General features: G+C 41.1%; 1 protein-coding gene across 1 annotated transcript; it reads right to left on the bottom strand.

The window, feature by feature from the left end:
• Window positions 1-4,807: 4,807 nt before the first annotated feature.
• Window positions 4,808-7,032, bottom strand: im:7150988 (Golgi-associated plant pathogenesis-related protein 1). Its single transcript, XM_051127048.1, has 5 exons — window positions 6,817-7,032; window positions 6,693-6,714; window positions 5,795-6,004; window positions 5,273-5,350; window positions 4,808-5,137 (listed from the first exon to the last, which is right to left on the bottom strand). Exons 1-5 carry the CDS (start codon window positions 6,946-6,948, stop codon window positions 4,980-4,982), a joined length of 600 nt encoding a protein of 199 aa, XP_050983005.1. The 5' UTR covers window positions 6,949-7,032; the 3' UTR covers window positions 4,808-4,979.
• Window positions 7,033-11,085: the final 4,053 nt, after the last annotated feature.

Genomic DNA, 11,085 nt, shown 5'->3' with positions numbered 1-11,085 from the left:
TTGCGAACGTATGTCCATGGCTGCGTTAAAGTCCTGCCGCTCATTCATGAGTAGGCACCCCTTGTTGTCTTCCCGCGGTAAGTCGTTGAGCCGTCAAGGTTTTTCGGCTGCCGCGGTGAGGCACTTGGGGGACATTCAGGTGACTGTGCAGAATGTTCCGTCGGCCCCCAAAGCCCTGCGGACTTCTGCGTCACCGCGCAGTCCCGTTGAGCTGCCAGAGCAGTATACCTCGCCGTACAGCGGGCTGGGTATCTCCTTTGGCGCTCCCCAGGAGATCGAGATGTCTGCTGCAGCATCAGAGGGAGAGTCTGACGGTGAGGCTGACGGCTCGGTACCCCTCTGCGGTTGCCGCCCCGTCTGAGACGGATGCTGAACTGTCGGCTATGCTCCTCCGAGCCGCCAAGGAGATTGGTCTGGAGGTGCCCAAAACACCTCCGGCCGATCCCTCTAGGCTGGATGATTGGTTTCTGGGGAGGGCTCCCGCGGCACCGCCTCGCTCTCCCCCAGTGCCTTTCTTCCCGGAGGTGCATGAGGAGCTGGTGAGGACTTGGCGAGCCCCGCACTCTTCTCGTCCACGTCCCAGCTCCTCTCCCCTCGCCTCTCTCGACGGCGGTGCAGCCCGGGGTTATGAGGCGGTCCCTCAGGTCGAGCGCGCTGTCGCGGTGCATCTATGCCCGCCCGGCGCTGCCACCTGGCGGGATCAGCCCCATCTCCCCTCCAGGGCGTGTGAGTTCTCGTCCGCTCTCGCGGGCCGGACTTACCACGCCGCTGGACAGGCTGCCACCGCCTTGCACGCCATGGCCACCTTACAGGTGTACCAGGCCAAGGTGTTGAAACACCTGCACGAGAGGGGTTCTGACCAGGGTGCAATGGAGGAACTCCGTGCCGCCACCGACTTCGCCCCCTTCTTTCACAGGGGATGGGCACAATTTGGCACCCGTGCCCCGACCTGTGGAACCTGCACGTCTGGTTTCTGGACGGGACGCGTCAGACCTCTCCGGCCTTCCACAGGCCGTGATAGAAACTATCACTCAGTCCAGGGCCCCCTCCACAAGGCAGGCTTATGCGCTGAGATGGGGTCTGTTCGTCGACTGGTGTTCCTCTTGCGGGGAGGACCCACAGAGATGTACGATTGCAGTAGTGCTTTCCTTCCTGCAGGAAAAGTTGGAGCGCAGGCTGTCCCCTTCAACTCTCAAAGTGTACGTTGCTGCTATTGCAGCGTACCACGATGCAGTGGATGGAACATCCCTAGGTAAGCACCAACTCATCGTGAGGTTCCTGAGGGGTGCGAGAAGGGTTAATCCCCCCAGGCCGCACCCCATACCCTCTTGGGACCTCTCTATCGCCCTCCAGGGTCTGCGGGAGGCCCCATTTGAGCCGCTTGTGTCAGTTGAGCTAAAATATCTGTCACTCAAGACAGCGCTCCTGACTGCACTGGCCTCCATCAAGAGGGTAGGGGACCTACAAGCTTTCTCTGTTGACGAAGCATGCTTAGAATTCGGGCCCGGCGATTCTCACGTCATCCTGAGACCCCGGCCTGGTTATGTGCCCAAGGTTCCCACCACGCCTTTCCGCGATCAGGTGGTGAACCTGCAAGCTCTGCCCCTGGAGGAGGCAGACCCAGCCTCTGCGCTGCTGTGTCCAGTTCGCGCTCTGCGTATATACGTGGACCGCACTCGGCACTTCAGACGCACCGAGCAGCTCTTCGTCTGCTTTGGAGGTCAGCAGAAAGGGAATGCTGTCTCCAAACAGAGGTTGGCCCATTGGGTGGTAGATGCCATCTCCCTGTCGTACCAAAACCAGGGAGAGCCATGCCCCTTAGGTGTTCGTGCCCACTCCACACGGAGTGTTGCCTCATCCTATGCGTTGGCTCATGGCGCCTCACTAGCAGTATCTGTAGAGCTGCGGGTTGGGCGACACCTAATACCTTCGCCAGGTTCTACAACCTTCGCGTAGAGGCCGTATCCTCCCGTGTCTTAACATAGACATCACAGGCGAGCGGTAGTCCGGCTGGTGTCGGCTTGCTGCGCCATTCCTAATGGATCCGTGCGCTATTTCCCTCAGTTGTTCCCTCCGGCGAACCTGGGTCCTCCATGCCCCGTAGTCAGGCCTAGTGCGGAGTAGTGCTTGTCTGTGCTCCGGTTGGGTCTCCTTCGCCCAGCAGGTTGTGGCAACATGTTTCAGTATTTTTCCACGGTCAGCCAGAAGGCCGATGTTTCCCTCATATATCCCTAAAATCTATGGATATATTGAGTTTCTTGTGTTCCACATGTAGAGATTTCATGTGCTCCGCCCCCCCAACTCCTGCTTCAGTACAACTGGCATCCCTGTGGGGCCCCCTATTGGCCCCCAGGGCGTTGGGAAGGTTACGTTCATATCCGTCTGCTGACACGTCCGCCTGTCGGCACGCGGTGTGTTGCGTAACGCGACATCTGGTTCGTGGCCTGTTCCATGGGTCTGTTCCCATATGTAACGTCGTAGTGAAACGACTGAAGGGGAACGTCTAGGTTACGTACGTAACCCTCGTTCCCTGAAGGAGGGAACGGAGACGTTACATCCCCTCCCACAACCTGACGTCGCGCTGACGCCGGGCTGCAGCTCGGCTCCTCAGCAAAAGCCTGAATGAGTGGTTGCACGCCGCCGCCTTATATACCCGTATATACGGGGGAGTGGCTCGGCATGCAAATATCACTCGCCAATGTTCATGAATGTTCATTGGCCTTTTGAATAAGGCTTGGAGATGATTGGACTCTCAAGCGAGTTCCCATATGTAACGTCTCCGTTCCCTCCTTCAGGGAACGAGGGTTACGTACGTAACCTAGACGTTTACATTTCCAAATATTCTGTTTGCCATTAATTGCAATAATCTAGTGAGATTTTTGTTTGCACAAGGAGTCTGACAACAGCCAGTGCTCCACACAGACATCTGATCTCACCATCATCCAGTCTGTCTCTGGAACGACATGAAGAAACAGAAAGACTGAGACAGAATAAATCCAGAACTGTGGCAACATCTCCAAAATACTTCAAGAAACCTACCTGCACAGCTGCAGCACTGTTAAAAGTTTTAGGCACTTGTGTAAAATTGCTGTAAAACGAGGATGCTGTCATAAATAGATCTTCTTTATCAATTACCTTCTATTAACTAAATGAAATCAACATTTGGTGCGACCGTTCTTTGCGTTTACAGCAGCTTTTGCCCTATGTGCACTTGCGCAAAATTTTTCAGGTAGCTTTACAGGTAGGTTTCTTGAAGCATCTTGGAGACGTTGCCACAGTACTTCTGGATTTACTCTGTTTCAGTTTGTTCTGTGTCTTCATGTCATTCCAGGAAGACTGGATCATGGTGAGATCAGACGTCTGTATATTTTATATATATTTTTGTATGTAATTCTTTTTGTCATTGTTGTTGTTTTCATTTTATCATTAATAATTTTCTAGTTGCATTTTTTTTCTTTTACTTTCTAATGAAAAGATGTATTGATGTTGCCATGTTTGTGCTTGACTAATTGTTTAACAAAAAAACTTTACCTCACTGAAATATAGGTCTGTGGCTCCCTCTAGCGATCACAGCTAACAACTTGTTAGACCAACCAGAAACACTGTGAGCCATGTAGGAACGTCAAAAAAAGTAAACCGAACCGAGAGCAGGTCGGGAGCGGCTGCGAGTAGGGTAAATTCAGGTAAAGTAGGCCGTTTAGACATGATTGCACTATAAATAATAGGCTTAAACTTTCAGAGATAACAATGGTCTTTGATTAAAGGGAAACTAGTTCTCTAAATGATAAAATAGTTTCGGTTGATGCAACATGACACTGGTGGGAGAATATCACGTTTAAATGTATCTACGTTTTTTTTTTTTAAAGGAAAGAAATGAGTCTGCAGTCAGGAAATTCAAATTCAAAGGAAATTCAAAAAAGGAAAGAATTAATGATAGAAGGAAGGCAAGGCATGATGAAGTTCAATTTGTAAATATAAACCTTTAAAGTATGGACACAATTGAAGTTCATTTGAAGTGTTTAGAGAACAGGAAAAGCTTTTACATATAGTTACTGTTTCTCTTATTACATCTTTGTTCATTTTGTTAATTATACATTTTACAAAAAGTGGTCCATTTTACCTGAATTGACCCTATCAGATTGGATACATCAGGCTTTATGGCTCATATAGTATGATATGGTGAGAACATGGAGCTTGAGGAGGGAAAAATACTTCAATTTAACTCAGAGTACAAACTGAATAAAAATAATTTTATTGCAAAAGTATAATGAAATTCTGATAGCTTGTAATATAAATCAAATGTATAACAGACTACATGTTTAAAATGCATGTACTTAAAATCCATACTGTACTGTAAATGTTAATCATCAGTCTATATCTCCCAACAATGTCTTAGTAAAATGATCCAAACCTATAGTTTTTTTTTTAAAAAAAGCTAAATATAATGCAATGCAATACAATGATGACTGAGAGATGAACAAATAAATGTCCCTCAAAAGCCTGATGATCATATTTGATACAGTTCACCATGAATATTCTTTAAAAATTAATTATTACTACTATTAAAGTTTTCAGTGATTTTTATATTTACACCAAAGGGCCTTTTACTGGCTAAAAAAATACAACTATCAGTCGGATGACAGAAGGCTTCTTATAGCAAAATTTTGATTGTGTTGATAATTTTGAAACCTCAGAAATCTTTTTTAGTCTTCATATGCACAGGAGATGTTGTTGCTGTTGTTGTTTTGTGTTCATAATGTTTAGTCATAATAAAAGGTTTAATGAAAAAAATAAATGCACATTTGTTTATGATGCACTGACTTTATTAAAACACACAGGATTTGACCACAATGCATTTTAGGACTATCTTTCATATTTAAACTGGTTGTGGTGAAGTAAGTCAATTTGAATTAAAAGCATCTGCTAAATCATAAATGTTTACATTTAGCAATAGACAAACCCAGGACAGAAAACCATCATTATTCAATTTTAGGTAGAACATTTTTCTCGTAGTAACCAGCGTTGATCATATTTCCAGCAGGTCTGTACTGACCAACGACAAAAACTGTTTTTCCATCAGTAGCCAGACCTACTCCGAGCTCTGTGGATGATTTCCACACAACCTGGGTGAAATGCCCTGCAAACATATAAAATAAATAACAAGAAAGAAGTAGAATAAAGGCAGTAAGCCAATAATAAGTAATGTCAATGTCAACATTTTGGTAGTTTCATATATTTAACTGAAATAATTTATTACCAAAATGATCATTACCTGTGCCAGGCTGATTTCCTGGTGTGCTAAAGTTGTAATCTTTGATCTCACTGTACCAACTGTCTACAGCCGCCTTCCCTAAAATATGCAAAACAATAAAAAAAAAAATTCAGTGTGAGGCACTCAGTGCTGCATTTTGAGGAATTCAGAGACTGCTTTGTTCGAAGATTGCTTTTTAGACAAGAGTACGTCTTTGAAGAGTGTCACAGAGTGACGAAAGGCTGAAAATAGGGCAGTTATGGCTTAATCGTTAGACTTTTAACCCAAAGATGGCAGGTTTGAGTCTTGGTGAGACCCTTGAGCAAGGCATCGAACCCCCAACTTACTTAGAATACTCCAATTTCTAGCTATTTGGAATGAGGTTATACGTAAGTTAATGTGCTTATAAGCACATGTTCTGAATTAGACATGTTTTTTTGTGTGCGTACAATATGAAAAATCCACACCATTTTTAGTAAATGAGACCTTTGTCACTCTGCATCCATCTGAAGATGCTGTGCATAATTATTGCTGCAGATTTACCTGAGGCTGGTTTACTGACAGAGCTGGAGAAATAATACACATTCTCCCCGTCGTCCGTTTCACTGTGGCCCAGTGTTCTGATGCTCAACATGTGATCCGCCCATTTTTGAGCAGCGCTGCACAGCTCATCGTTGTACGTCAGCTCTGGGGCTTGATGCTGCTTCCTGTACTCGTTATGGGCCTCCAGAAACTCCTTTTTAAAGCTTTCATCTGTGGAGGATCATACAAACACCAGCCCTTTATTCAAAGACTAAAGCTAGAAAATAAATAAAGCTGTAAACATGCCCAAACTTTTCAGTACAAAAGTTCTGAGAAGTTGTAAGAATTTTTAGATATTTTGGCTGAAAACAGGACAAAAAATCTAAGTAAAAAAAAAGCAGTTTTTGCAGTGTCATTTTCCAGCTCAGTTCACTGCAAAAAATGCAAAAAGTATTGTCTTGTTTTCAGAAAAAACTAGTAAAAATGAAGTGAGTTTTTGCTTGAAACAAGCAAACTAATCTGCCAATGGGGTATGCAAAATAATCTTGTTTTCTGCTTGAGATAAGATTATTTTGCTTACCCCATTGGCCGATTATTTTGCTTGTTCTAAGCAAAAACTTACTTAAATTTGATGTCTTTTTTCTAAAAACAAGACCATTTTTGCTTGTCTAGAAAATCCTTCTTGATTTTAGAATTTTTAGATATTTTGGCTGGAAACAAGACAAAAAATCTAAGTAAGAAAAGCATTTTTGCAGTGTTCTGTTGCCATCCAATAGTATCAGTGTAGTCAAATTGATAATATTACTGAAAATTAAGCATCATTTAAGCCCCAAGATGACTGAATAAAGATCTATCCAGAGTACAGATTCATCCAGTCACACACAGAAATATATATTTCACATAAGTACTTTTGACCCACCTGCCATTGCTTCCAAAGTAGGCTGTAAAGAACAAAATTGTTATTAAAATAAACATTACAAACATTTTCATAAAAATATTTTATTTTTATAATCTCTGTGTGGCTCTTCGGCATTTCATATTACCTTCTCTTTGAGATGTAGGATGTTGTGTTCACTCAGTTTGTCTTCAGCTGGTAGCGTAAAGCTCCGCAGGTGATGTATATATATACCATTGGCTTTATCTCCTCCTCTGCCTCCACCTCCATAGACTGACATTCCTCAACTCCGTCTCTTTCATTTGATCTGAGTGTCAAACTGGTCCCACTAGTTAAGAAGTGAAAGTACTATCCAGCAGTCTGATTCCCTGGAAGTTTTACATAAGCTTTCGTAGCACTGTATTGTGTCTTTGTGAATGTGTGCGTGCGTATGATAAGAAGGAGAGAGAGTGTAAGGTACCCGCTGATTCCAGAGAAATGTGAAGGTATGTGATTTAGGCAAGGTAGGGATATTTGTGACAAGCTCAGTGTGTTTGAATCATACTTCAGTGATTAATGTAATGATTTTAAAAACATTATTAAAAAAAAAAAAAAAAAAATGTAATGGAATAAAAAGTAGGATACAGCAATGCAGCATTCAAAAATTGTATATATACTGTATATGTGTGTGTGGTAAAAAAAAAAAAAAAAAAAAAATACAATTTATAGATTTTTGCTACAGCGCTTTAAATCAGTCTCTAATCTAACGATTAGTTTCATTTGACAGATACGTAGATTTACACTTTGCATTTGGCAGATGCTTTTGTAGAGCAATTTACATTGCTTTCAAGGTAAACATTTCATTTATGAATTTAACTGGGATCAGTTCTTTTTGTTGTTATTCATATAGACAGATATGTCCTGTATTATGCCACAACCAGTTCATTTCAGTAAAACTCAGATCTAAATGTTAGACAGTGTGTGTTTTTGTATTTGGGTTTTAAGCTCACAGGTTTTAAAATCACATTCCTCTGCAGTTAATTGCTTGTTAAAATAATAGCTGGTTAATAAAAAGCATGCAGTCACGCAAGTGGCTTTACAAGTCGCACCCATTAACTAGTAAAGCGGGCAAAAAAAAAAAAAAAAACTCAAAAGACACAAGAAACTCATTAAGTGGCAGATATAATTTCTGTTTGGAAAGAGGAAAGCACTTTTAACTTTAACTTTTTACATAGACTTTAAACTCAAACTTTAAAATTCAAGCCCTCAGAATGTTTTAATAGAGCAAGGAAATGTGTAAAATGAAACAAACACAAAGAGATAAAGTGTACTCTCATGGCCTTAGAAACAGGATAAACTTCCTTCCATGGAACACTGAATAATACATCCTAGTTGGCCAAGACTTGGGTGAACAGCTTTTGTGTGAGCCACTTCTTATTGGTATAAGATCTTAAGCTACATAAATGTCAGGCAGGAACATATTATATTATATTATATAATATAACATATTATATTATATAAACATATATTAACACTTTGTGTGCAAAACTCAACAACAGTGATACAGGGATAGCTCACCCAGAAATGAAAATTTACTCACCTTCAAGCCATCCTATATGTATTTCACTTTTTTTTCTTTCAGACGAATACAATCTGAGTTCTGTTTAAAAATGTTCTCGCTCTTCCAAGCTTTATAACGGCAGTGAATGATCGTTGAGATTTTGAAGCAAAATAAAATCCATCCGTCCATCATAAAAAGCACTCGACACGGCTCCGGGGATTAATAAAGGCCTTCGGCCTGAACTGTCGTACAGCTGAGTAAATCATGGGGTTATTTTTAGGTGAACTGTCCCTTTAACATTTATTCATTTAGCAAATGCTTTTATCTGAATGAGGAACATCACAAACAATTTGTCAACAATAAAGGCAAGGATATTCATAGCATACAATGGCATTAAAGGCGTCATCGGATGCCCATTTTCCACAAGTTGATATGATTCTTTAGGGTCTTAATGAAAAGTCTCTAATATACTTTGATTAAAAATTCTCTATGGTTTTGTAAAACAACACCCTTTTTACCTTGTCAAAATCAGCTCTGCAAAAATCATCTCATTCTAAGGGGTTGTTCCTTTAAATGCAAATGAGCTCTGCTCGCTCCGCCCCTCTCTTCTCTCTGTGGAATGACGATCTTGTTTACTTTAGCCGCATTTAGCCACTAAACTTCCTAACTACCACGTTATAAGGAAAGGCGATTGCAAGGACTCATTAAAAAAAACGCTTATGCACACTTCTGCTGTAAGTGAAGCTGGATCATGATGTAGATCGGGAGGCGCATTCCATTCACAAACAAAGGTAATCTGCTGCATCTTCAGCAGCTCAGATGTCGGGAGTAAATGACGACCACTATGTTCATTATTACATCCAACAACACAACACCTCAATCGCTCAATCGGAGATATTCTTGTCTAACTTACATCCCTGCTTCGGAATCGAAACAAGTAAAGTCACTGGACTGTGACAGCTGGTCTGAGGTAAAACACTCATGTCAATCAACTATCGTGGGAGCGGCATCTGAGAATGGCTCGATTTGAAAAAGGGGATATTATTTTTACAGATTAATAAAACATCACTGCATGGATTTTTATCATTATAGGGTAGATTTGTACATACACTGCCAACACACATTAATGTTCAAACAGCATGTAAAAGTGAACTTAGCATCCGATGACCCCTTTACGAAATGTCTGTAGTAGTCTATTTCTGTAATAACCTTTAGACAGACCTACCTTAAAAAAAAAGATTCTATTTTTAAAAAACATTATTTCATTTGTATTTTTGATTAATATATTTATTTATCCTTTTGTTTGTAAGTAATAGGCCTACTTGGAGTGTTTACTTGCCTTCAGTAAGCTTGAGAATGTTTTACTTACATTAGTTGATTAGTTTTTGCTGTATTAAAATTATTATTATTTTTTAAACATGGTGTCAGTTTCTAGCTTCAAAGAAAAATAATTTTTCTAACATCTTTGCAGCAATAGTTTTAATGGGTCCAAAACCACCTTGGGTGTGGATGATTTTCTAATAAATCAATGGCACATCACCCAATTTTCTTTATATAATGTAATTTATTGTAATTAATGTAACTATAAAGGCATTCAAAAATAAAAATAAAACAGGTGTGAGTTATTGAAAGTATATGTAGGGCTTTATATACAGTGTGTACCATTGTAAAGACTAGGTTCATCCCTCACAGCCTCAATTTCATCCAAGAAAAAAAAAAGTCATATAAAACCCAAAACACACACAGACAGAATCAGAAATAAAAAAGGTGCATTTTCTGCTCTTAGGGTCCCATTCAACAAGATACCTACTCTTTTACCCCCACCCTTGAATTTATACATTTACTATATCAATGAATAAAGTCACGTACCACCCTATAATTTATCACATTCTAAAACCTGTTTCACTCTGAAATATGTCACAAGACATAAGTCAGCTATAACTTCTTTACATGACTTTAAGTTTGATAAGCAGAGCATGGACACTAATCATGAGATGTTGTGAAATCAAAAATCAAAATGGCAAGATCCACTAGAGGTTTGCTTTTCTTTGCTTTTTGCTTTTCAATTGACATTGCGTTTTACTAGTTGTAAAGGTTAAAAACAGGGGTGCCCAAACTCGGTCCTGGTCCTTGGTTTAGCTCCAACTTGCCTCAACACACCTGCCAGGGGGTTTCTAGTATGCCTAGTAAGAGCTTGATTAGCTGGTTCAGGTGTGTCTAATTGGGGTTGGAGCTAAACTCTGTAGAACACTGGCCCTCCAGGACCGAGTTTGGGAACTCTTTGGGTTAAAACAATGTTAAGATACTGACAAACAGTAGTGTTTACTTGGACTCGGACTCGGCCCTTTGGGACTCGGACTTGAGTCCGACTCAGCCCATTTTGGACTCGGACTCGTCTCAGACTCGACTGGTTAAAGACTCGGATTCGACTTAGGTGGACTCGAACCCAACACTATTCATTTTACATTACTGTTGAGGAGATACAGCATTTACCCTATAAGTTCCCTTGTGATCCATTTCAGGTCAGTGTGTACGTATTCCTTACTAACTGTTAAAGTGTCATGAAACCCTAAAACACATTTTTTAGATGTTAATATATGAGGTTGCATATCAGTGAAAACTATATTAACCCTCATTATTTTTATTATTAAGGAAAAAGTGGTTATTTTTTCTTTTTTTAGCCATTTCGCTCTCCTAATAAAGGGTATTGCATTGACATCACTTTCCCGCCGGGAAACACCCCCTCAGCCGGACTGAGTGGCAAAAGAGCCTTCAACGTGAATGGATTTAATAGGGAAGATGCGATAATCAGTTTAAACTAAAGGTTGCTGAACTTTATATAATGTTCCTAACAAATTAACAAATATCCAGTGGTCA

This window comes from Labeo rohita, chromosome 14, assembly GCF_022985175.1.
Source record: "Labeo rohita strain BAU-BD-2019 chromosome 14, IGBB_LRoh.1.0, whole genome shotgun sequence".
In the NCBI taxonomy this organism is placed as follows: Eukaryota; Metazoa; Chordata; class Actinopteri; order Cypriniformes; family Cyprinidae; genus Labeo; species Labeo rohita.
This window is presented reverse-complemented; position numbering and strand designations above follow the sequence as displayed.

What these genes read in the sequence shown, in the direction of transcription:
- im:7150988 (XM_051127048.1), bottom strand. Translation starts at nt 6,948, where the DNA reads ATGTCAGTCTATGGAGGTGGAGGCAGAGGAGGAGATAAAGCCAATGGT. An exon ending in TCCTACATCTCAAAGAGAAG is followed by an intron (nt 6,715 to 6,816) that starts GTAATATGAAAT and finishes TGTTCTTTACAG; the next exon opens with CCTACTTTGGAAGCAATGGC. An exon ending in AGGAAATCAGCCTGGCACAG is followed by an intron (nt 5,138 to 5,272) that starts GTAATGATCATT and finishes ATATGTTTGCAG; the next exon opens with GGCATTTCACCCAGGTTGTG.